The sequence below is a fragment of the Cimex lectularius genome, unplaced genomic scaffold (assembly GCF_000648675.2).
Source record: "Cimex lectularius strain Harlan isolate CLEC.00 unplaced genomic scaffold, Clec_2.1 scaffold145, whole genome shotgun sequence".
NCBI lineage: Eukaryota > Metazoa > Arthropoda > Insecta > Hemiptera > Cimicidae > Cimex > Cimex lectularius.
This window is the reverse complement of record NW_019392922.1, coordinates 353,202-378,450: the sequence shown is the minus strand read 5'-3', so window position 1 is coordinate 378,450 and position 25,249 is coordinate 353,202. Positions and strand designations below refer to the sequence as shown.

Sequence of the window (25,249 nt, the reverse complement as noted above, 5' to 3'; positions counted from 1 at the left end):
CTTCTTTGAGGTTACAGACGACCAGGTTACACATCACGCCGGTCCCAAATCCCAGGCAGATTCGAAGTGTGAAATAGAAAGCCAACATTTTCAACCATGAAGTGCGTTATTCCTGGACAAAACGTTAAAAGTAAGTCGAAAAGTAATTTAACAAATTTTTATATTACTGTTTTAACTATTTGTAATAGGGATGTGTAGCTTCTTTTAAGTTTATAGCTGTAATATAAAATGTTATATTACAATGTTTATAAATGACTATAAAATGTTCAAACAAGTTAGTGTTTTCAATAAGTTATTTGAGTGTATGCTCAAAGTTTATGTATAGTCGTGTAATAATTAAGCATGTATAATTAATAATATTGATTTTTGATTGTATAAAGATCTTAGAAATGTGCCAATACTGGCTTTATAATAGTAAATGTGAAAGTTTCAATGGTTACATTATTATCAGTCTAAAAAAAAGATTTGTGTTTTAAGAGACAGTTTTATTTTTGTTCCAGTCCTTGCCCGTGCTTTCCACTCACTTTCAAAAATAGGAGATGAAATGTTTATCGAGCCGTCGGAAAATGAATTGGTCTTCAGGACCACCAACATGGCTCAGTCGGCTTGTGCCGAGTTCAGGATATGGCGGAGCTTCTTCTCGTCTTACATTTTCAACGAGAATGACTTAGAGGCCAAATGCAAAATCACTATGAAGGTAAAACAAACAGGTTTTTTAAAAATTTTATTACTTTTTTTTTTAATATATGTTACAGTCATGCCTTAGCGTTTTTAAACATACACACAGTATGGAGAAACAGGTTGAAAGCTGCGAAATTAGAATGAAGCCTGATACGACGATCGTCATATTCCAGATAAAGTTTACAAACTCTCATATAAAAAAATATTATCTTCCTATTGTCGAAAGTGAAACAGATCTGGTAAATCAAGAACAGTTTGGTTTTTAAACAGAATTTTATTGTTCATTTTTTAAGGCAATCGTTCTGAATGAAATGTCCAATTCCCTCACGACCTCGTCGAAATTCCTTTCTTCCGTAGTTAAGAACTTCCGTTATTCCGAAGACGAAATAGCGATAACAGTCGAAGAGGAAAAGACAGTGATCAAGAACCATCTGGAAATGCAAAAAGGTGATTTGACCGAGTCTTTGTAGCTTTGGGATGTGTAATTTTAATATTTACTTTCCAGGCTAATTTTCGTTTCAGATCAACACCTGATGAGGACGGAGCTGTCCTTTCATCCGACTGAATTCGAATCGTACACGATCGGAAATCCGTCTTGTGTCACATTCTGTTTCAAAGAATTGAGGGCCGTTCTCGCATTTGCAGAACCGTCTAATCTCTCTGTCAAAATTTCTTTTGACATGCCTGGAAGGTAACGTTTACAGATTTAACTCTTTGAATCAGCATTGACACAGTGCTCATCATTGTAAGGTAATGGTCGTGGGTTCAAATCCAGTGACCCTGCATTTGAACCTGACATACTTGCAAATGGGTTGTTTTATTTTTTCAAAAACACCAATACCTCAAGGGTTGATGTAACCTCTGCTGTAGTGACTCCTCATTTAAAAAACAAAAAATATACATAATATATACACCAAGATAACGATTTCTTGTGATAAGCCAGAAGAATCACTCACTTTGGTGTTTTTGTCATCCACCCATCTTGCCACCAAGGTGCTATATCCAAAGTTAGCTCAACATGTAGGATGTTTCAGCCCTCATGCACATTTCTAAACATAGGCACACTCCCACTCATTATTTCCACTTTACATACCATTACTTAGTGGGTGGTGATGTGCTCGATATTTCTCTATCACCCTTTACACATAATAAACTAATCTAATTGACTCGATATTCCACTAACAGCTCTCTCACCCTGCACATTCACTCTAATAAATACATTCACAAAAGTAAACACAAAACAAGATATCTACCAAGTGCTCAATACAGTAAAGCAGCCCCTTTTCCTCAAAATCGGAACAGGTGGCCCAAATACTCGCCATGCTCGACGACAATATCAAGTAACATTTCAACTTGCTCTCTATATGGAACGAAGGAATGACACAATTAAGTGGGACTCATTGAGCAACCTTTCTCTATATGCCAACTTTGCCCGGAAAATCAGTGTCCCTGTGTTAACCTCATATAGTTCATTACTAGTTTAGTATGATCGATCATTTGATTCAGATCCTCCAACCCCGAGAGTGTCACCCGCCCACCTATCAATCATTTATTGCAATTTTAGCATCCATTGGTCCAGAGATTGGGATATCCGGGCTTTAACTGCCTCCTCCTTTCCATTATATTTGAAATGCTCCAAGTTCATGGTATCTCTCAAACAGGACATGAGGCAGTCAAGGTTACAGACCATCCACTCAAGTAGAGTCCATCACCCTTTATCACTATATCACTAATCTAATTAATGTACTCAAAATTCTACCAATGCCCTCTCACATTATACATTCACCCCAATAAATACATTCCCAAAAAGAAACACAAAATGTGATACCTACCAGTAACCTTCCTTCAAATATCGGAACACATGCTCTCTATATGGAACCAAGGAATGAAATAATTAGGTGGGACAAATTGAGCAGCCTTTCTCTGCCAACTTCATTTGGTTCTTGCTTAGTCAAGTTTTCTTTGATTCACATCCTCCGAGGACCACGTATCAACTGTGCTCTGATATGTCTGAGCTTCTCTGCCGATCCAGACTACCAATGCTGCCGCTTCCTTTTAACCATGTTTTTTAATCCATTTTTAGTGCCTGCTAGGTCCAGAGGTTGGGATGTCATGGCCTTAGCTGCCTTGTCTGCCCTTTTATTACCCTCGAGAGATGGCCCAGGACCATGACAAGAGGGTTCACGGAGGGCTGTTGTTAATGATGATGACAAATGCTCTGCTGAATAAGCATTTTTAAACTAATAGAATTGGGTGTTTGAAAATAGAATGAAACACCCCAAAAAAAATTTTAGTTAAAAATAATAATAATTATTATATAAAGGGAGAAAACACTCGGTTCTTTTGCGGAATATATTCCCCCTTCATCAGGACTTTAAATCTTTAATTAATAATTTAAAAATTTAACAGGGGCCACAACGGTTTAGGCGTTGACACAGCACTCATCACTGTAAGGTAAAGGTCCTGGGTTCGAATCCAGCAGTACTGCATTTGAACCCAACACACTTACAGATGGGTTCATATAACCTCGTAGTTGAAATACCCTTGTAAAAAATAATAATAATTTTTTAAAAAATAGTTTAATCCCTATAGTTTAATCTTAATTGAAAATTTTGATTAAATTTTAGCCCAATTGTCTTTCGAGCGATGAATCAACCCGTTTATGAGGCCAATTATATTATTTCAACACTGAACCCTTCCCATAATAGAACAAGAGTCGGCAGTCTGTCAAGAGTTCAGTGCGAAAACACACCATCAGGACGAAAACGGAGCCTCGAAACGCCTGTACGCCAGCCGCTGAGCCCTTTCAGTTTCACCAATGAAATCGCGAACAACGAAGCCAGACAGGAGCTGAGGCCGAACGCCACGACTCCATTGCAAAATAAAACGCCATTGATCCCGTCTGATGAAAGCCAACCGATCAGCGAGAACGTCCACTCAGAGTACGACGCGCTCTCGAGTCAAGCTTTCCAGACAACACTGGGCAGTGACAAGTCATACAACACATCACCAAATCATTCGAAAGAACTCATACAAACAGTTTTCGCAAGATGTTTCAGAAGGAAAAATCTACTTGACGATTTAATAGGTGCTAATGATATATTAGTGGAAGACTCAGATAATGATCGACTGTGACATTTACAACTTTTATAACTTATTAAATATAACATTCTTAAATTATTTCCAAACTAATTAATCACCTAATTAATAAAAGTTCGAAATTGTCATTATGTAATAATTTATGAGTAAAGGAAAATAACATACAATTTTGTTTCATTAAATAAAATAGTCAATATTTTATTTATATACAGACTTTTTTTTAACAAAATAAATTATTATATACACAAAAACATTAAATAAATATTATATACATTGCAGTTTCATTGGGCAAAAATTAACGTTTGAAAAAAAAACAGTTTTTAACTTTGATAGATACATTAATATCTTTGGCCGAATTGTAAATTTCTTATCACAATTTGTAATTAATTCTTTAATTAATTATAAAATTCGAGTATGTTAAGTATCGTCTTGCACAATAAATAATAAATTGATTTTATATATGTTAAAAGTGCGTCTAAAAAGAATATTTTCCGAGGAGGAAATTCAAAAATTCACTTTGTATTATTTTAGTGATGTCTGGGGTTTTTTTTTTTTCTTTTTCTCCAACACGGACGTTCAATCATTATTTCTGTTATCTCATCATTCTCCGAAAATTTTCAATCTCGTGTATGCTCGTCGATAACCTAAGGAGAGGAAACAAAGAATGAATAATCAGCGACGATGTCGTTAAGGACTGATTTACCTTCCGAGTGCATTAAACAGGGAAACAATTTCGCTTCTTTCGAGATGGAAAGTTTTGTTGTTTCTATACTTCTCGACATTGAGAGGATTGATGCTGTCGAACTTTTTCGAAAAGAGTATCTTTAGGGCCGTCCCCAAGCCTTGAACCTGTAAACGTAATCAAAACTTTTATTCTCTTTATTTTTTTTAAATATTTTTTTTATAGTTATAATGACCTGTAATTTCCCCCATAGTTTGCACTTTTCACAGCCCACGCAGTCCATTATTCTGGAAATGTTGTGAAAATGAAGGCGGAACTCTTCTTTCAGCTTGGCCGCTTGCTGACCACCAGAAAACATGCTGCGTTCGTTAAAATGGTCTGGAAAAGAACTATAAACACACTATTAGAACCAAAAAAATAAAAAATAATAATAAATCAAACCTGACAACTTGGAGGAAATCCTTAATGGCAGTACGAGTGTCTGCGTCCTCCATGCTATTGCCCGTATAGTAAAGGTCGTTTGACAAATACGGTGCCGCCTTGGCTACAGCCCTCAGTTCAAGCAGGTATAAGAAGTACAGGTTCTTGAGCCACTGAGGACCCTCGAGGGATGTCTGTTCAGGACTGAACCGTCGCTTGAACTCTTCCAAGTTATGGCCCCAGTGATCGCCTTCGCTGCTTTTTGTCAGACTGAAAGCCAATTTGTCTGCAAAATTTAAACAATAAAATAATCTACGATTCTTCAGGTCACAAGTTTTCTTTTAAAATTTCTTTTTAATTTTGCAAAAAAATTATGTATATTGCAGTCCAAATTATGGAAAAAAATGACCAAAAATATTTTTATCCTCATAAAGTATTGGTTTGGGAGAACCATCTGTAATATATTAATTGAAACAAAATAAAGTTGATAATAATTTACCTGTGAATAAATAGTTTGCACTTAAATGAATGTTTATGCTAGCATGCAAACCAGAGATGACCCTATAAAAAGCTCGTTTTTCCAAGCAGAGACCTGTAAGAGAACAAATAAATTTTTAAAAAAAGTTTTTACAAATATGTGTGGTGTTTAGTGACCATTAGTCAATTATTCGGAGATCATGAGTTGCGGTCTGGTGTGATGTAGGTTTTAGAAAAACGTTTTCTTTATCGTGCCAAAGTTTCGATATTTATTGAGATCATCTTGAGGGCTTTTCCGTGTAGCTGGGTCATTCTTGTGCGTCATGTTGAGAGTGCCCAAGACACCAAGGTGGGCACCTGAAGACGATCTCAATAAAGATCAAAACGTTGGCACAATAAAGAAAATGTTTTTCTAAAACCTTTGTCACTCCAAATAATCATTTTTTACAAATAATTTACCGTTTAACTTGGAAGATGGTATGTACTCGGCGTAACTGTTCTTAGGCCGGAAACAGTTTTCCATGTAGATGCTACGCCAGATGCGATGCGCCGAGTCGCCTTTGTAACCGGTGTACCGCTCTGGGTTCAGCATAAGGTCGACGTACTGGGCGTCGCTCCCATCGTCCGGCATTGTACAGAAGTTGTCTTGCGCCGTATCGTGAGCGTTCCAAAGTTCAAAATCCTTCGCAGCCGATGCGCTTATCGTCATGTTCAAGTAGCCGAGTTCGTCGACCGAGTCCGAATTACATTCGGACTCTTGGGGATTTTGCGACGATTCGAGATACTGTTGAAACATTTCGTTTGTAGAATTAATTTTTTTGATAACAAATTACAATTTTTAATCGGTTTTACCTTGACGTGCATATCTTCATTATAATGATTATCAACACCTTTCAATCCAGGCGGTATCTCTTCCTAAAAATCAAATTTATTGTTTAAATATTCAAATATATTTAGTATATCTTGATTGAATTTGTCCTTTACAATTTACAAGAGTAAATAAAAAATTTAACATTGTAGAAAAGTTTATTTATTAATTAACACTGATAAAATTCATCGTTTCTGCCTTAGACAATAGTGATGAAAGATAGCATTGAATGTTAATTTTCAGAGCTGAAAATTTATATTTTGAACTGCCAAAACTAAGTGTACAGAATATGAATATGATTTAAAAATAACAAGATTAAAAAACAATTCAACACAAGGAGGACAGAAAGTCTTTGAAAACTTTCAAACTTGAGCAAAAATAAAATTATATTCATAACAGGCAATTCTATAACATTAAATTCTGATAAAATGTTAATCAGTGCAAACATGATAAATTAGGGGGGGATTAATTTGTGTCAACACTGAAAATGGCAAAAGCCAGAGCGGATTATGAACTTATTTCTTTAAATTAATATTACCAACTGGGTAATAGTACAAATTTATGAATTCAGTCAAAAAACTCATCGTTTAAAAAAGAAAATTAAAACGGTAGACCCTTCAGTCATGGGTTCAATTCACACAATCACTCTTGTTTTTTTCCCCACGCCCCCTTCCCCAAAAACTTAATATAAACAATCTGGCTAATACAGAGAAAAAATAAATAAAAATAATGCTATAAAAAAATTACATTTACCTCTTTTGTAAGCCCAATAAAACTAATTAGTTTGGGTAAAAAATTAAATTTTACATAATAATAAAGAAAACAGTCTATGAAATTAATAGCTGGCCAAAAATCTAATTTAGCCTATAATTAGCTGCCGAAGTTTTCAAGCATTACACCAAGTCAATAAAATTGAAAAAAAAAATTATCCAAATAATCTTGTTACCAAAACTAAATATACGAAATCATTCAATTGTAAAGTGTAAGACTATTGAATTCTTTTGGAATCTGGTGCATCACGCAAAATTACAACAAAAACACATTAAGGTTTTTAATAAAAGAAGTTTAGCCTAAAAATAAGTTTTACTGGCCAGAAAATAATCCAAAAATGTAGCCTGTAATTTTTATCTAATAAATTCAGAAAGATAAATAATAAAAACAATAATAAAACAACCGTTTTAGTGTAAAATTTGCTATTGGACAAAATCGTTCCAACTAGTTTTTTTAATCGATCATTTATCCTGATACAATAAAGCAATCAATTTGAGCAACAATAAACTTTTGTGTAATAAAAAAAGAGAACAATTTCATCCACAATTGGATAAGGGATATAAAAAAGCTATTTATCGAATCAGCTATTAACTTGTAACCAACTCAACCTGTGTTTGTCGAGAACTGACTTTTACCCATGAACAGTGGCTAATATAATTATAATACAACAATTTTAACAATTTTTTATAGAAGCAGTTAATGAACTTGTAGTTGCTTTAATCAATGCAATTAAAAACAGGAAAAAAAATTCATTAAGCAATGGAGGCAAAGAACCAAAGACTGTATAATCTATAATAAGAAAATTTATAAAATCTATCCGAAAATAATATTAAATCTGCTGATAGGGGAATCTAAAGGAACATTGCATATTAGAGAACTTGCAGGACCACTGGAAATAAGGAAGCTTCGTAAATGCGAAAACAGGGCTTTTTCACCTTCTAAAATTAAATAAATAAAATACCAAGAAGAAAATTAATATTAACACTATTTAATTTGTCAAATTTAAATGCAAATCTTACGAATTAAGCTAAAAAAAATTAGGTGTTTACATTACACTAGCATTTGGACTGTTATGAGGTCAGAAAATTCCAATAGTTAAACTAAATGTGATTATGACAAAAAAGATGATCATCTAGGTTTAATTTTTTTCTGTTTCAGAGCATGTGAGGCTTGTGCAGCCTGATCATCACTGATGATATGATTGGTTATGATGAAGTTACATTTAGCCTCACTGTTAATTTGATTTTTGCTGATCATTTTGATCTTCTTATTCTCTCTGGATTGGACTGATATTTGTCGTTCTTACAGCTGCATGATTTATTTAAAAATCATTACTTATGATTATATTGTATAGTATTTTAATTACACTTAGCTAAAAACTAAAATATTAAATCAAAACGACTCCCAGGTTAGTAATGGGTTTCAATAATCCGCAGTAACTGATGTCCCGGATGGCTGATCCAGGGTTAATAAACAACTAACTTATTAAGTCTAAAAGTCTGTAGAGTGTAGTGGGTTAGCATAATTTTATCAGCTCTTGCAACAATAAAGGCAAAAAACCCTGGAACTGGAAAGAAAAAAAAAGGAAAATTCAATCTGACTTAATCGTGCAATTACTTGTGTTAATATCAGACCTGAGACTTGATCCCAGAGTTGGGATTTTTTGTATGGAGGACGACCTAAGGCCTCAGATTACCAACCCCCAAAGCATAAACTTGAGTAGGACTTGACAAATAATGAAAGTAATACACTATTTTAAGTAATAAATTAAATATATTAACGCTTTACAGCCCCTGTGTGTGCAATTTAATATATCCTATTTAATTGGCTTTTTTTAATCAAGCAATTAAAAACCTCTTGAATGAGTTTATAACCTAGAAATTACTGTAGTTAAGCCTATATTTAATGACAATTTTTAATTTGAGTTAAATTTTGAATGACAGCAGTTGAGCAATATTTTTTCTAATCTACCATTCTATAATAAGAAAGCATTACTACTTCGCACATATGGGTGCCAATTGAATAAATAATTCCTTAATTGTAAAAACATCAGTCGTTAAAAATTTGTTCAGTGTCGTAACAAGAGGGGTTTACGCAAAATTAACATTGTAAATAATGTTAAGTGAGCAATGCTTAACTTGTTCAATATATAATAGTCTTTTCTCCATGTATAATTAATTATTAATTGGCAAATTTAATTGTCTGTACAGTTGCAGTGATCAGTTACAGTATGAAATCAGCCTAAGAGCCAAAACAGCAGTTTTCAGTCAATTTGGTTGAAACAAACCAGAACAAATGTTTGATTGCAACTGAATATGCCTGGATGACACTGGCACCGTGATTTCTGATGAATTGGTGCGATCATTTGACTACTTGAAATGATAAAATCGTACATTTCTTGCTCTTCAAATGGACTCATTTATAACTATCTGTTTTAAATTTTTGTTTACTAGCCTCTGATAATTTACCTATTTCTAAAATTAAACTTTTAAAAAATGTCAAGTTAGGTTTTCTGGCACTTTTGGCTTTGTTCTGGACTGCAAAAAAAATTATGGGTCCGGAACCTTGTCAATAGTAGGAGATGGTTTCTTGACAGATAAGAGTCAAGTGCTACTACTTTCCTACTTTCATTCAAATGCTACGAAGTACATGCTACTTTTCTTTGGTATTATTCGAAGAAAACCAGGACTCAAAAAACATCATTGGCAATGACTGTGCCTGGAGTGTACTGAAGCAGAGAAAACATTTGATTTGGATGGTGTGGTTTATCCTCACTTGACCCTTTATTAAAATGGGCATCAAGGTTTGCTTGAAGCTTGAAACATCCAAAGGCCATTTGGAACAATCCTTCAGTTTTGGGTCTAAGATTTGACAGTAAGGTGAGAAGTGTTTGGTGTGGTTTATCTTCTCTTAACCCAATATTAAAATGGCCATCTCAGTTAACTTCAAGCCTGGAACACCCTCAGGCCATTCTGAATAATCCGATGAGTTTCGGGTCTAAGATTTGTCAGTAAGGTGAGAAACGTACGGTGGTTTTTACGTACCTCTTTGCACGGCTTGACATTGCAGAACTTCAAAGCACACATGCTGTCGTCCGACCAGAAAGGGCAGGCCTTATTAAGATTGACCTTCAAAAAAAAAATTATTTTTATTGCATTATGGGTGGCTCATCGACAAGCTTACCTTGTAAAAACGAAAATAGTCCCTACGCAGGAGGCTCAGGAGCCTTGGGAATATCTTCACATTGTTGAAGTAGTCTACGGTGTCCACTTTGCAGCTGCAGTCATCGATTTGCCCTTTCAGCTTAAATTGTATTCGGTGAGAACTGTCATAAAATAAAATAATACAAACTATGAGCTTACCTTGCAGAAACAGTGGTCACCGGCTTCGAGTGGGTTTTCACAAATGCTACCGCATAAAACCATAAAAATTATGAAAATGTTTGTTAAACTTGGCATTTCTTATGTGTTGATTGATGTAGGATCGGTTTCAACCAAAGACATTTTTTTTATAATGTAAAATGGGTTTTTTCTTTTAATAATTCATGTTTTTCAAGGGAGTTTGACGATATTTGAAATTATGAAAAAATAGAAATGGTGGTACGGGTGAATGACAACGTTGAATGGAGTTCGATGGGGGACTCAGCAAACCTATGTTGAGTGAAGCACGCTCCCCCTCCAGGTCAGAGCGATCAACCGGCGAGCACCACGCAATCTCACTATCCCGTCCCTTTGACTGTCGAAAGACGACGAAATTCCACGAAAGACAACACGTCCCCGTTTTTTTCTTTTTTAATTTATTTTCTATTTTTAATCCACTATATATATTTTCAGCATACTGTCTCGCCGATTGTAACTTGGGCGAGTTACACCGGGTTGCGTGGCGGCCGAGATAGGACACGTAACACGGATTCTATGGGGCACGGGTCACTCCGCTGCCGTCATCCGTGCTTTTTCGAGCATGAGTAAAACGTCGAGTTATCAATGAATTGTACATAAAAACAAATTGGGTCAGGGAGAATGACGAGCTTTTTGTTCATCCAGTCGTAAAAAAAAAAAAAAAAAACGCATTAACCGAGACCCGGTCACCAACAATGGACATCGACGGGAAATTCCAATTTTGGCCGACAAGAGAACAAAACGAACATTCATCCTAATCTCAGCTCAAAAAAACAAACACTATTAAAAAGATAATTTTTCAAATTACAAAAACAAAAACGATGACAGACCGAGACAGCAATGGCGCAACATGTTCAAAATCCAACATGATGGAGTGTGTTCGATAGTTCAAAAGGATAATTCTGCTCGAAACCAGCCAACAGAACAGAAACGTCCTTTTTTCCCCAACATTATTCTCAGAATAAAACCGCATTAAAATATAAATTTATAAATCCAAAACTTATAAATACCTATATATACGAACGACATGCATTTAGTTTTCGAATACTATGAATAAAACTTTGAAATTATTGACTTATATAAGCTGAAATCTGCACACGAGTGTACAGAGTTCAGGCAATTCCAGCTTTTCTAATTTACGAATTGCCGTCCAACTGCTGAATTGAGCTACAGGGGCAAACAGCAGTTAGGTCATGTCAGCCCCCAATGGACTCTGTTCCTAAATCTCATTGATATTTAGGAACGATATGTATACATTCGCTACCAACTACTACGGAAAAAACTTTGTTATTACGGAATTATATAAGCTCAAATCTACAAACCCATATACATTCATATAGCCTATTAACTCTCGCAGTACACCAGCAACTCCAGCTTGTGTAATTAACAAATGACCAGCAGCCCTCGGGAATCACCCAGGGTGTTGGCAGTGCCGGTTCAGATCTCGTTTTTATCCGACCAGCTACTGAGGAAGAGATCCAGGGGCTATCAAAAGTTAGGTCATGGCTGCCCCCCCCCCCCAAAGTACTCTGTTCCTAAATCTCATTGATATTTAGGAACGATATGTATACATTCGCTACCAACTACTACGGGAAAAACTCTGTTATTACAGAATTATATAAGCTCAAATAAACTCACATTCATATACGCGCGTATAAATTGAGCCTATTACCTCTCGCAGTACACCAGCAACTCCAGCGTGTGTAATTTACAAATGACCAGCAGCCCTCGAGAATCACCCAGGGTGTTGGCAGTGCCGGGACAGATCTCGTTTTTATCCGACCAGCTACTGAGGAAGAGCTCCAGGGGCTATCAAAAGTTAGGTCAGGCAGCCCCCCCCCCCATGCACTCTGTTCCTAAATCTTATATGACTGTAATGTAGGAACGACAGGCGAACATTCGTTACGAACGACTAAAAACTTTGGAATTACTGATTTATGTAAGCTTAAGTCTGCCCACGCATACACGCGGGTACAGAAACTATTACTTCTCGATGTTCAACGGCAATTCAAGCTTTTCTAATTTACAATAAATTATCAACATGCCTCGAGAATATTCCATCCCGGGCGTTGGCAGTGCGAGGTCTGAATTCAGTATTATCCGTCCAGCTGCCGAGAAAGAGCTCCAGGGACTACCAACATCTAGGTCATTTAAAGCCCCCAACGCAATCTTTTTTTTAGATTCAAACCTGCTCACACACTCTACTCGCTCTTAAATGCATTCATTCCTATACCTACCATTCGGGTGGTGGAGTACATGATATTTCTCCATCACCTTTTGTATATACTAACCTAATTGAGGATCGATGGGGTACTTAATATCCCGCCATGTCCCTCTCCCACTATACATTCAAGCCAATAAATACATTCACTATCAATACATGCTAGGGATACAAAACTCTCAGTACATGCAATAAAACAACTCTAATTTCTGTAAGAAGTAAGTGTCGCAAGGCCTATTATTAACCGGGTAGGATGACCCTTCTACGAATCAGGTCCTCCATAGGCCACCTGTCGACAATGTTCTTTATACGCGAGAGCTTTTCTGCCCATTTTAATCATGTTTTTTATTTTTTTATCTTCAAAGGGACGGATCGGTAATGTCCGGAGGTTGGACGTCCCGGATATAGCCAGAGTATATACTAGTAGATTTAACGTTTTGCTGATTATCAGCCATCAATGCTGGGTTGATACCAAACTACTGATTTTTTTTTAAGGAGTATGGGTATTTGCAGTTCCTACAAAAGTGAAGATATACGGAGAATAAAATGAGTTGTTTAGAATCTTGTGATGAGCTGTTAGTATCTGGCTAGTCTCGGGAATAGACGATTAGACCTAGAGGAAATGATTTTCTTCAAATCAAGTTTTCAAAGTTCGAAGTTCTTCAAAAACTTCAAATCGAGAAAGACACGTCTGGAATATAAAGACATTTCTCCAGCATTTGCGTGAGGGCTATTCCGGAGAGCATCTTTGACCATCCTAAGTCCTGTATGCTGTACTGTGTCGAGCAAGCTGATTTTATTTTCGGTAGTAGAATTGTATGTATTACATCCATAGTCCAGTCGTGTTCTTACTTGATTTTCATACAATGTCATAAGACCGCGGCGGTCAGCACCTTAAGACCTTGACCTTAGTACAGCTTGAAAGCATTTTCTTTTTAATCGTTTTAGATGGGCATTCCAGTTCAATGTCCTGTGAAAGATGACCACCAGGTATCAGACTGTGTCCGAGTCCGAGGGAAAACTGTCCGATCTGTTTTCTTTGACCCCAATTTGAAACACGGTTTCTATTTTAATGAATTCTGGTAACTTCACGACCTCCGTCATATATTCCAGAACAACAGCAACAAGATCATCTAGTTTGCGCGCCAGATCATGCATGTAATTTATCCAAAAATTTATCATTATTATGATTTCCTGTTTTGCTAAGATCACAAATCCCTGCTATAAATGTCATGAAAACGCAATATTACTATGGTAAAGAGTCATTTAAAACTTGACATGGCAACATGCGAGTAAAAACGGTTCTTTGATCAAATCTCATCAGAAATCTCATATCATATAACACACGCATAGACAAAAATCGGACACTTGTATTTATTGGTTTATATTCCATAATAACTTGGTATAACAATTTAGGCTGACGGACTTAGTGACCGTTACATAGCACAAGCCCTGGATGCCATGTTCTACCATGCACGATAGTCTACAGGGGTTTAGGACCACCGGAAGACTCGATCGAAGAGAAGGTGCTAGCGTGATGTACCTCAACTCGAGCTCATTTTACTGTTCTTATCGCATTCCGGAACCGTTTAACGGCTTCCTTATGTAGGTAGTCAACTCCAAACGGTTTGAAACGTAAGGAAATTAGCATGTCTCTTGGACCCTTGAACATGGGGGTATGGTATGGTAGAAAAGGATACTAGGAAGCGGGGTTCGTACTACCCAGGCATTGGAGCCTTCTGGCTTATTGTACCTTCCTAGTTCCTTAGTTCAGTCAATAGACTCAATCCTTCTTCTTAGCAGTATCAGGTCATTGACTTTTGCTGCTGTAATTTGATTCCTTAAGTTTTTTCCGTACGTTAGGTTAAACCTCCATTGAGCTGTTGCTTCGCATGCGAAGATGATATGAGTGGCTGTTTTCTCCTCCTCATTATATAATCTGCAAATGGGATCATCGCTGTATATACCCATGTTGTGTAGATGTTTTCTCAGATGCCAGTGACCGGTTAGTAGTCCTACCACTCCTCTGAGTTTGGCCCTCTCCAATTGCAACAGTATTTTTGCCAGTCTCGGTGAGGGTTGTGAACATGGGGGGGGGGGGCTGTTCTCTTCACTGATGAGCGCCGGTTTTGTTTGTGGCAATCAGACTGAGACCATGTGTGGAAGAATACTTTGCTTGATATGCCATGAATAAGTCACAGCTTTTTCAAAGAGTCAGTTAGGAAGGATTATCATACAAAATGGATCTTACGATAGAAAAAAACTCGTGTCTATAGACAAAATTCTACGATTGGCTATAGACAAATCGCTTGTTGTGCTACTATCTGCAGACAAAATCTCAAGCCTATGGTCTCCCAGCTTGGATGGACTTGAGAAATGTTACGGTACATTTCGTTACAGAGAGGCTGACATGATTGTTCTGAATTTTCTTGCTTGCTTATTTTATTTCCAACCATAAATAGCAAATTTTCAAAATCCGTGGAGGTTAGCCGGGTGAAATCTGAACCATATTATTTTTCCAGAAGATTCAATCCAAATGTAGGACCTGCTAAAACGTTCCTTGTCCACTATCTTTTACGATTAATTATCTTTTGATCCAAAATTAAAACTGTACAAGCAACAAAGTCGCAGACCGCTATCTTACTCGTCCTGCTATCGCGGAAACTAGTATAACTGAGCTGTGCAGGTGTGGAAGTGTGACAAAGGTTCTAGATCATCTTGGATTTGTTCCGCAACAGATTACAGATAAAATCGGCGATTTGTCTATATACAGCCGAGCTATTTTGTCTACGAGTACTAGTCATTTGATTGTCCTAATAGAGTAAGGTCTTCTGGTTGCTTGTCATCCCATAAGCTCCATTTATTGGTGACAGCTTAGTGTTAATGCAATTATGATGTGATTATGAGGATGTAGCTCGAGTAACTACTATCACCCATCACTTGGAGGTTATAGGGATTACTACTATGATTTGGCCAGTACGTTCTCCTGACATGAATGTCATAGAACACTTATGAGACTTGATAAAGAGATGAGTCAGACGTTAAACAGCTTCAAACTGCTCTTGTCATAAATTTCTAATCTCGTTTAATTTGGTTTAATTTAAAATAAGTATGTAATTGGCTTGGAGATAAAAATACAAATTTGAAAGTGTATGAACAGTTGTACAGGTTTTTTAAAATCAAATTTACCCTTTTGTAAAACAAATTTCTATTTAGTCATTATTGTTTACGCACTCTGAAAATGGATTAGTTAAGGTGTTTTTTACTCGTCCGTTTTCCTCCAAATCTGGTATTTTTACAAAGTGATTAGATATTCAAAATTGAGGAAAAATAGTGCGTTTGCGTCATTTAATGCTCTTTTTATTCCTGCAAAGAGAAATCACAGCTCAGACTTCTAGAAATTTTTCTGTGTATTGTTTTAATTATTGGGTCTTTAGAATTACTTCCCAAGCAGAACAGAAGATACTGAATATGTGACTGAATATAAGCATAGTAGACCTTCAATAAAGAAGTACAGCTCTGTCTGGTTTCTTCGGACTTTATCAGTCATTCTAATCGTTCATCGATAATTAATCCCAAGTGCTTTATCTTACTTGCTTGTTCGATTTCAAAGCATTTAATTCAAAAATTATTCATAATATTTCATAATCATACTGATATTAGAACAGAATGGTCTGAATCATCTAAATTTTGGACTTAATATCAGAAGATTGCGGGGATTCGCTCCACTGGGCTTATATCAGGTTCCACTTGAATTTGCACGTTCTACCAACTATTACCAGAGTACTAAATGTAAACATCGTCAGGAAAGCAGTCAATGTCGGTAAACATCAGAAATAAAATTGGTCCTAATATATTTTATGAGAGTATAGTGTCATTGAAAGGCTGACATAATTGAGAATGAAAAGGTGGACAAAATGGTGAGAGAGGCTCAACGGTTCTCCTCGAAATGAGGTTCCAGTCAGTGACCTCAATTAGGCAGCTCGTCTGGCCTCTAGGCGTGAATGAGGTGCCTGTACAGCAATAAAAAAAGATTTAAGAAAACGAGAACCCTTTTCCAGACCACCCAGAAAAGAAAAAACCTCTCCGAACCCGGCTTTCAATTGGCCACCCCCGACTTTTCCATAGTTTTCGTCTTGAACCAACCCTTAAACCCATATATATATCCTAACACTATATCCCAGATCATAATTGATTGTCCAGAACCCGCCACCAAATCTCCAAAGACCTCCATCCATACTAAGCAGTAGTACATGAATAAACAAAATTTTTAACTTCTTAACAGACAATCAAACAATAGTTAAAGTGCATTCATTTCCCCTTAATTCTCGTATCCTCCCATGTTGGCGGTCAGTTTTGGGGTTAATGGGTGCCTTCCCAGATTCTGAGATCAAAGTATCTCCAGTGGCTTAGAGGAGATGTCGATGGTGACTATCAGTATAAACCGGCAGAGTTGCTGTCTATTGGTACAATTTGGTGGCGCTTGGTTATGGCGACGCCAATGCGAGGTCTAGGATTGAGGGTGCCTACCCGGACACAGATCAAAGTATCTCCAGTGGTTTAGAGGAGATGTCGATGCCTACCCGGACACAGATCAAAGTATCTCCAGTGGCTTAGGGGAGATGTCGGTGCCTACCCGGACACAGATCAAAGAATGTCCAGTGGCTTAGGGGAGATGTCGATGGTGACTATCAATATAAACCGGCAGAGTTGCTGTCTATTGGTACAATTTGGTGGCGCTTGGTTATGGCGACGCCAATGCGAGGTCTAGGATCTAGGGTGCCTACCCGGACACAGATCAAAGAATGTCCAGAGGGTGGGAGGAGATGTCGATGGTGACTATCAGTATAAACTGGCAGAGTTGCTGGCTATTGATACAATTTGGCGGGGCTCGGTTATGGGGACGCCGATCCTGGGCCTAGAGTTGAAGGGTGCCAGATCAAAAAATCTCCAGTGAGCTTGAAGGTGTAGATAATGACTAGACATCGATTCCTTCTCGATAAACCCCTGCGCACAATTAACTTAGGCTAAATGAGGAGTTTGTCCTAGGGTTTTTGATCTGGAAATCCTCGTTTTAAAACTGTTTAGATGCATTTTCACGACATTTCAATCTAGAAAGCAAGTTTTTTCTCCGCGTTTTTGTCGTGAATTTTTTTTATGTTGACATTTTACCATTGTAATAGTGTATTTTCATGTAATTTTACCACTTTCTTATTGTTTCTGATCTGACCAAGCATGTGGGAATGCGTTTATAATTTTTTATTAATGAATTATTATTTATTTTTGTGAAGGCTACGACGTTATTGGTCTTTAAACCTTAGATATTCCCGTAAAAAATCTAGAAAACTGATCTTTCCACCCAACATTTGAAAAATTATTATTTTCACGTCAAAAAGGCGAGGAAAGCCTGTTTTCTGAATTCAAACATCGTGAAAATGCAACAAAGCAGATTTAAAAACAGGATTTCCGGATCAAAAACCCTAGAACAAACAACTTATTTAACATAAATCAACACTACAAATTATGATTTCTCTGTAATAACGTAGCGAAATCATGATTTTTAAAATACACCACTCCAGGGAAACCAGGATTTCTTAACTTAATTTTAAATTAACTGTCTACAGTAATCTGCTAAAAATATTTTTGTATTAAAAACTCCATAAAAACTTTTTTAATGTTCTTTAATCTTTAATTTTTTTTAAATAAGAAAGACGGTTTTATTTGTTAATCCCCATAAAGAATATTATGTATTTTTGTGTCCAAATTTCATGCAAATATATGAATTTCATAGTTTTAAAACTACTTTGATCTACTCTAACGAAAAACTAGTCTAGTCAACAGTTTTTATATTATAACAAAATTTATGACCAATTACATGCTTTTTGAATCAAATGAGAAATTAACATTTTTGATTAATTTTAAATTTAAAAGAACTTTTGTATGTAATTGTAAGACCTTTTTTTTATAAATGAAATGTTTCTCAATTATCAATTACATATTCATAAAGCAGCTGATTAAAACATGAGTAACGAACAGAGTAAATTTATGTTACCAGATGATCGACTCACCCTTCAACTTCATCGGGAACGCGTCCCGTCTCGGGCCTGTACTTTTCGTCAAGGTAGAACTTCTTGCAGAGGAGGATAAATAGGCAGAAGAATACCAAAATGACCCGTTTTCGTATGGCTGTCATCTTGAAGAGCGCGGCCTCCGAAGGCGAACGTTCCAGAAGCCTCCTGATGACCATCTAGCCCACGGAGTCGTGATGACCTCTGAGCTATCACGCCGTTGATGATCCTCGTCTTATGTTTGCTGTAGTGATTTTGGCTTCTGGGCATGTGAAGCTGTCAGTTGTTTTGTGTCAGCTAATTATTTTTTATCTGAATAGGGCGTTCTGAGATAAAAAGGGGGAAAAGAGTTTAAAAACTGAATACTCTGGATTAAGACAGATTTTGGTGAAAAGATTAATAAACTATTAAAAACGAATATTTTCTTTTTAGATTTCTCGCCTTAATCCATTAAGTATGACACAATTATCTTTACAATTCGATACACAGTGTTAGAAAGAGTTTTAGCTTCATAATTTTTACTATAAATTTACTAAAGTTGGTGAATAATAATAAAATAGAACGGTTGTGAAATAATTATTTATACAGGGTTAGTAATTACTAGATACAATTATCAAGATCTATTATATTAACATGTGACTAGAAATAAAATAATTTAGTATTGACAATATTTGTACATTATTTACATACAAAAAAATTGTCATGATTTTTCAATAAAAACTCATATACATGTCTGGTTGGAATAAACCTTTTTTTGTCGAAGTATATAACTTATAAAATTATTATAAATTAATTTAACTATAGGTCAACTCGGTTTGATTCACAGTTGGTTTCGATATGGATTGAACTTTTACGATAATTATTCCATTGAATTTATTGTTTGTTTCATTAATGTTAAATTGGTCATTTTTGGACATTATTAATTTTTTTATTGACATTACTCGTTCAATTAAATTTATTTATTTAAATGAGCTGTCAAATGAGTTCGGTGTTATGTGACGTCATTGAAGTATACAATGAGGCGACCTGAAGTCATTAATGACATGTATAGTAAGTATACAACAACAATAACCTTGCTTCTGCACGCTTGTTTTTCCCTTTCTTTTTGATCTTGCCCGAAATATCAAATAATTTCTGGGATGTCGGATGTCGAAGAAAATAAATACGGCGAGTTGGCCAATGAAAAAGAAGTGGTCGAGAATATCGAAGCATTCTCTGGCAGTATAACCGAGGTAATATTGAATTTTACTAAATAATTTGCACAGAATTATTTTTTTTTTATTAATACAAAAGGTTCAAGACTTACTGGAGACTCTGATAAAGGAAGACGTTTATGACAAACTGGGCACAGAAGACAGGATCAAGCACGATTTGTTTCTGTCGTACGCCCTCACATCTCTGTACTGGATGTATTCGAGGACCCTGGGCGAAGACCCGTTCACGAATGTGGTCAAGAATGAGGCCGACCGGGTCCAGGATTACATGAAGAAGTACCAGAGGATCAAAGAAAGGAAGAACGCGCCCCAGCTCAACGTAGCTGCTTCGAAACGGTTCATCAAATCCGGACTGTGGACGCCTAAGGACAACTCTAAGCAGAGCAACAAAAGAAAAACATTCGACAACGATGAATAGAATCGACGTTCTATTTTGTTGTAAATTTCTTGTATATTCTCATTTGTACATTAACATTATTTTGGTTTTAATACACGTGTGTTTATTATTTATATTTTCTTTACAAGTGCCACTGCTGGTTTCATCACCATCTTAGTCAGGATTCAAACACAATATGCAATCCTAGCCTTTTATTTAAAAATTAATTTCATTTTAAACCTGTGGTAAAAAATAAAAAATAATTTTAAAAAAAGTTTGTTTAGTGATAAACTTACATCCATTCAAAAACTGGAAGAAAAGTCTGGATGAGGATTTTCGCACAATATATTATTTAAAAACAACTAAATTTAGATCACTTTAATGTTTCTGACTTTCACCCGTAAAAGAAAATCAATTTGAGATCGATTTTCTTTAATTAAGACCAAAAAATAAATTAAAAGACATGCATAAAAAAAGCTAACCCTAAAATTTGCTAGGCTAAAAATAAAGGCTGGGAACTTATTTATTTATTCAATTTTACCTGATAAAAGCAACCGGATTTTTTGTCAAGAATTGTCTTCCATCTATAAAACAAAAATGGAAGAAAAGCAATAATCCAAAAATAGTGTGGGCCAAAATTGGCTTTTACCTACAAGCTTTAAAACATTTAATTATACAGGACATGGTTGAATCATTAAGTTATAAGACTTAATTTACCATACTAGCAGTTCTGGGCCTTCAACTTCAGAATAATTTGAAAAAAAAATGAAAAGTGGTTCAGACCCGTTGGCTGTTAAGCTCTCCTATACAAATTACTTATATTACTATTCATTATTTTTCGTTGTACACTTGACCCAATTAATATCATTCAATTATTTAAGGTTTTAAGTTGAGATAAAAAAGTTGAGGGGATCGAAGTCACGATAGCTCAAGTGGTAGAGCAACGGCGTATCAAGCCGAAGGTCGTTGGTTCGAATCCCGCTCGTGACACTGACTTTTTTATCTCAACTTAAAACCTTAAATAATTGAACTATATTACTATAGTACAGATTTATATTTTAATAAAACCATTAGTTAGCAAAAACAGGACCGGAACCGCAAATTGGCATGCCCAAAAGCTTGCTAAGCTGCTAACTGAAAAAATGGATTGAGAAAGACACAAACACTGGATGAACGTACCAGGTGCAAAATAATCAAACAAGCTACTCAATCAGGAAAAAGTACCTTTCTCCCAGCAGGCAAAAATATTGAAAAAATAATTGGCCATTGTCAATAAACATATTATTTTTCCAAAGATATTTAACAATACAGCAACTACTTCAAGTATTTTTATATGAATTTGTATAAATCTTAAGGTGTGCTTTTACTCTCGAGGATAAAACTCGCAAGTGCTAAGGCTTCTGAAAGTTATCGCCAAAAGTAGTGGGAGAGCTCAAGTACATTGCATCTTCCTCATTAGTGTAAAGATTTTCCCCATGCTCTCAGGGAGTCAATCAGTTTAAAAAAAATTGAATTTGCCGAGAGTAAAAAGCCAAATCCAATAAAAAAAATCCAAGAGGACGTTTGCAAGCTCATTGAAGCATACAAATTGAATCAAATCCTTTTGGGACATCCAGAATGCAGATTTTAAAAATAGAGTTAAAAATTAACTCCTTGTGGAGGATAAATTAATGAGACTTAAATTGTCCGACTCCTGAAATTGTAAGGCAACCATAACACGCTCATGGACAGAATCGCTTCTCTCATTGTACAGTGTCTTTTTTTAAAAATTATGGTCCTCACTAATTCTACCAGCAATTCAACTTCAAGACATGAAAATCTGTAAAAATTCCTAAAATGCTGGCCATCTTCAAGTTTCAATTCCCGTGCTAAAGGGTGATACACGACTAAATGATAACTCCTTTGTTTCCATGACTTGATCCACTTTTTTTGTTTTTGAAGATTTTTTTTTCCAATAAGCACAGTAACGCTGCTGCTACTTTTCTTTTTCGTTTTGAAGACATCTTGTCTAAAATTCATTCTCAGAACTGTCCAGTACGTTTGTGTAAACGGTCTAAAGTAGATTTGTGAGAGTTGCCATGGAGAGTTGCTCTCCGAGATTTAACTTGTGCGAATTTCTCTCTTTCATGCAAAGGGCTCTGAGAGTAACTCTCGAGAGCTCCAGCTGCCAATTCCTCTCATGTGTAAACGTACCTTATACATGTGTAGAGATTAGTGACCGTTAATCGATAGTTATTCAGATATCGTGACCGCATCTCACGATATCTGAATAAGTACCTTATACAAATTATTATTTAGTAATCATTATAAATCGTAAAAACAATTGTATAACTAAAAACCAAATATAATTCATTTACAATAAATTAAGGTTTTTAGTTGAGATAAAAAAGTCAATGGCATGGCAGGATTCGAACCCACGATCTTCGGCTTGATGCGCCGCTGCTCTACCACTTGAACTATCGTGACCTCGATCCACTCGGACACCAACTTCCTAACCCCACCTTTTTTTAATTTTCCTTCCTTTTTGCCATTTTTCAAATGTCGTGTAATCGGATTGGATTCTCGACAGCAAATGAAATGGCCACGGAGAGCTTTAGTGAAGTATACTTGATTTTAAATCATTAAATTCACTAATTTTTTTATCTCAACTAAAAACCTTAATTAATTGTAATATATTAATTGGTCAAGCGGACCACGAAATTAGTGAATTTAATAATTCATTTATAAATGATTATCATACAACTAGCTAAGAAGACATAAAACTTTATTTAAAATATATACATTATTAAATAAAAAAATAAAATAAAAATATTCCAGCTCAATCGCTTATAAGACCTGTAAAAAAATAATGAATTATTTAAAACTTAATATGAAAATTTATTGAAAAGATTCTGTTTTTACCTAAGTAGTCATCCATTAATGTACCGATTGCAAACTGAAAGAAAAAGTTTTCAGTTATTAATAAGATAAAATAAATAGATTTTTTTAAAGAAGAAAACATACAATTCCGGAAGCATCCACCCTGGTACCAACAATTTTCAGCCTGATCACATTTTCAACCGCTATCGTTATTTCCTTTTAAAAATACAATGAATGTGATTTGAATTGAAGAAAATGACTTTTACAAATATTAAAAAAACATACCTCATCTTTTGATTTATAACAGGCAGGGGTTTCATTCGGATAATATTCCATGTCTGCTGGTATGGACTGTTGCAGGGGTAAAAGAAAAATTAGTAAAACTACAACCTCGAATAATCAGAAATACTCACATGATGAGATATGAAGCAGGAAAGGGGTCCGATTTCAGCGAAAATGCCAACCTGTAAATGTTTATATTATATCGTCGGGTTTAACGCGATTTCCAATCGATCTTACCTTGTTGACCTGGGTCACCAGTGCGTCGACGACTTCACCCTTGAACGGGCGGAACACAATCGCTTTATACTTTACAGGATAGACAACGAAACCCTGACCAGGTTGAATCAGACCCGCACCTATGTTGTCAATGTTTGTGACCGCTATTACAAAACCGTACCTGCAATGTAAATAAATTTTACTTTTTTTTTAAAATAATTAACTTGATCCTTACTTTCCCGTGCAAGTCCCTTCCACTTCTTTGTACAACTTCTGCTTGACGAAGTCGTATAAATGAGGGCCGAAATACCTCGGATGGAGGAGGATGTCGTGCTCCAGGGATATCTGAAAGTTCAGAAAGTCAGGCCAGTTTGAACACGGATTTAGGACAGATTTATTTTGTTTTTGTTCACTTACGTGGTAAAACATTTTCAAATATTTGTCGAGAGTACTTTTTATGAAATGAAACAAACGTCGGCCACGGATTTGAATTTTGTAAACAAGCCGAAAACCAACTTGGTAGGTTCACCACAAAAAACATCCCGTAAAGCTTTTCAGTTGGAAGGCAGGTGGCGTAATAGTTCAATTTCAAACATTAAAAAGAAAATTGCAATCCCATCCTATTTTTAACTAAATATGTAAAAAAAATGACATATCCGAATAAATTATAAATCTGATTGATATATAGGATATTTAAATAATTACTGTCATAATATGGAACTATTTTATTAATACAAAGTCAAGTAATTAAAATTTCCTGAAATACTTGCTTTTTCATTTATCTTTGGTGAAATAAAATAATTATTAATATACACAGTAAAAAATCTGAAGGTATTGCAAATACAAACTGCATGGAATTAAGTCCTGTAGGAGTGATGTCTCAAGAATGCATAGAAAACAACACTCAAAATTAATAAAGTAACAAAAAGTTGAATTCTTCAATTAAAATTATCCTGCCATAAGCATTTCATGTTCTATAAAAATTTCTTCCTTTATGTTAAGCTAATGGTTTAAGTATAGTTAAAAAGCAGCGGTAAAAGGAGACAGCCTTGCTTTACCCCAACATTTATCTGAAAAGGTTGGGTAATGACATGTTTCTTCCAGACTGTGGATTATTAAAAAGTACCTTAATTCAAAATTGATTTTATCTCAATTAATTTTTTTTAATGTAAGGTCTTAGTATGATCTCTCTCTCTCTCTCTCTCTCTCTCTCTCTCTCTCTCTCTCTCTGTGTGTGTGTGTGGGTAAAGTTAGTGTAAAACCCACGGTCTTCGGCTTCGGTGGGTTCGAATCCCTCTCGTGACACTAACTTTTTCATCTCAACCAAGACTTTACGTAAAAAGAACAATTAATTGAAATAATTAATACGGTCAATTAGACCACTAAACATAAATGGATTGATTTTATCGTCGCAAAACACAAACCGACAAATTTGATTTATTTGTGAAAAACCTAATTTAAGACTTTTGCCAAGACTTAAAAAAAAGTTTTTCTATTAAAATCCTTGAAAAACTTTATTTTTCTTGTCAAATATTGAAACCAGCTTATTAAGTCCCCAGATGAACTAGGACTTCCCGGTGTGCATTAAGCACAGAACGGGGAATACAATAGTTCTTA

At 35.6% G+C, this 25,249-nt stretch overlaps 4 protein-coding genes across 5 annotated transcripts; 2 read left to right on the top strand and 2 right to left on the bottom strand.

Annotated features, from left to right (window-relative positions):
• Positions 1-3,902, top strand: LOC106669189 (cell cycle checkpoint control protein RAD9A). Its single transcript, XM_014398504.2, has 6 exons — positions 1-130; positions 501-697; positions 756-920; positions 975-1,128; positions 1,204-1,372; positions 3,309-3,902. The coding sequence occupies exons 1-6, from the start codon at positions 97-99 to the stop codon at positions 3,814-3,816; spliced, it is 1,227 nt and encodes a 408-aa protein (XP_014253990.1). The 5' UTR covers positions 1-96; the 3' UTR covers positions 3,817-3,902.
• Positions 3,903-4,305: 403 nt separating this feature from the next.
• LOC106669172 (ero1-like protein) lies at positions 4,306-19,237 on the bottom strand. 2 transcript variants are annotated; one of them, XM_014398479.2, is made up of 11 exons: positions 18,686-19,236; positions 10,361-10,406; positions 10,182-10,301; positions 10,043-10,126; positions 6,212-6,274; positions 5,819-6,143; positions 5,382-5,474; positions 4,904-5,168; positions 4,698-4,851; positions 4,484-4,629; positions 4,306-4,424 (listed from the first exon to the last, which is right to left on the bottom strand). In XM_014398479.2, exons 1-11 carry the CDS (start codon positions 18,862-18,864, stop codon positions 4,373-4,375), a joined length of 1,527 nt encoding a protein of 508 aa, XP_014253965.1. In that variant the 5' UTR covers positions 18,865-19,236; the 3' UTR covers positions 4,306-4,372. The 2 variants fall into 2 exon arrangements, with proteins under 2 accessions (XP_014253965.1, XP_014253966.1); XM_014398480.2 differs by lacking the exon at positions 10,361-10,406 and having other exon boundaries at positions 10,182-10,323; positions 18,686-19,237.
• Positions 19,238-19,572: 335 nt separating this feature from the next.
• LOC106669173 lies at positions 19,573-20,409 on the top strand. Its single transcript, XM_014398481.1, has 2 exons — positions 19,573-19,917; positions 19,979-20,409. The coding sequence occupies exons 1-2, from the start codon at positions 19,825-19,827 to the stop codon at positions 20,315-20,317; spliced, it is 432 nt and encodes a 143-aa protein (XP_014253967.1). The 5' UTR covers positions 19,573-19,824; the 3' UTR covers positions 20,318-20,409.
• A 2,660-nt stretch (positions 20,410-23,069) lies between these two features.
• Positions 23,070-24,193, bottom strand: LOC106669166 (DNA-directed RNA polymerase II subunit RPB7). The gene is made up of 8 exons (XM_014398467.2): positions 24,050-24,193; positions 23,868-23,977; positions 23,654-23,813; positions 23,548-23,598; positions 23,420-23,485; positions 23,279-23,350; positions 23,177-23,210; positions 23,070-23,110 (listed from the first exon to the last, which is right to left on the bottom strand). The coding sequence occupies exons 1-8, from the start codon at positions 24,059-24,061 to the stop codon at positions 23,094-23,096; spliced, it is 522 nt and encodes a 173-aa protein (XP_014253953.1). The 5' UTR covers positions 24,062-24,193; the 3' UTR covers positions 23,070-23,093.
• Positions 24,194-25,249: the final 1,056 nt, after the last annotated feature.

Bases quoted from the DNA above. Each gene is read 5' to 3' on its own strand.
- LOC106669189 (XM_014398504.2), top strand. From the start codon at position 97: ATGAAGTGCGTTATTCCTGGACAAAACGTTAAAA. The intron at 921-974 runs GTAAATCAAGAA...TCATTTTTTAAG, and splicing joins TCGAAAGTGAAACAGATCTG to GCAATCGTTCTGAATGAAAT. The intron at 1,373-3,308 runs GTAACGTTTACA...ATTAAATTTTAG, and splicing joins TCTTTTGACATGCCTGGAAG to CCCAATTGTCTTTCGAGCGA.
- LOC106669172 (XM_014398479.2), bottom strand. From the start codon at position 18,864: ATGGTCATCAGGAGGCTTCTGGAACGTTCGCCTTCGGAGGCCGCGCTC. The intron at 10,127-10,181 runs GTAAGCTTGTCG...TTTTTTTTGAAG, and splicing joins ACTATTTTCGTTTTTACAAG to GTCAATCTTAATAAGGCCTG. The intron at 6,275-10,042 runs GTACGTAAAAAC...TTTGATTTTTAG, and splicing joins ATGTCAAGCCGTGCAAAGAG to GAAGAGATACCGCCTGGATT.
- LOC106669173 (XM_014398481.1), top strand. From the start codon at position 19,825: ATGTCGGATGTCGAAGAAAATAAATACGGCGAGTTGGCCAATGAAAAA. The intron at 19,918-19,978 runs GTAATATTGAAT...TTAATACAAAAG, and splicing joins TCTCTGGCAGTATAACCGAG to GTTCAAGACTTACTGGAGAC.
- LOC106669166 (XM_014398467.2), bottom strand. The intron at 23,599-23,653 runs GTAAGATCGATT...AAACATTTACAG, and splicing joins TGGTGACCCAGGTCAACAAG to GTTGGCATTTTCGCTGAAAT. The intron at 23,211-23,278 runs GTATGTTTTCTT...TTTTTCTTTCAG, and splicing joins GGGTGGATGCTTCCGGAATT to TTTGCAATCGGTACATTAAT.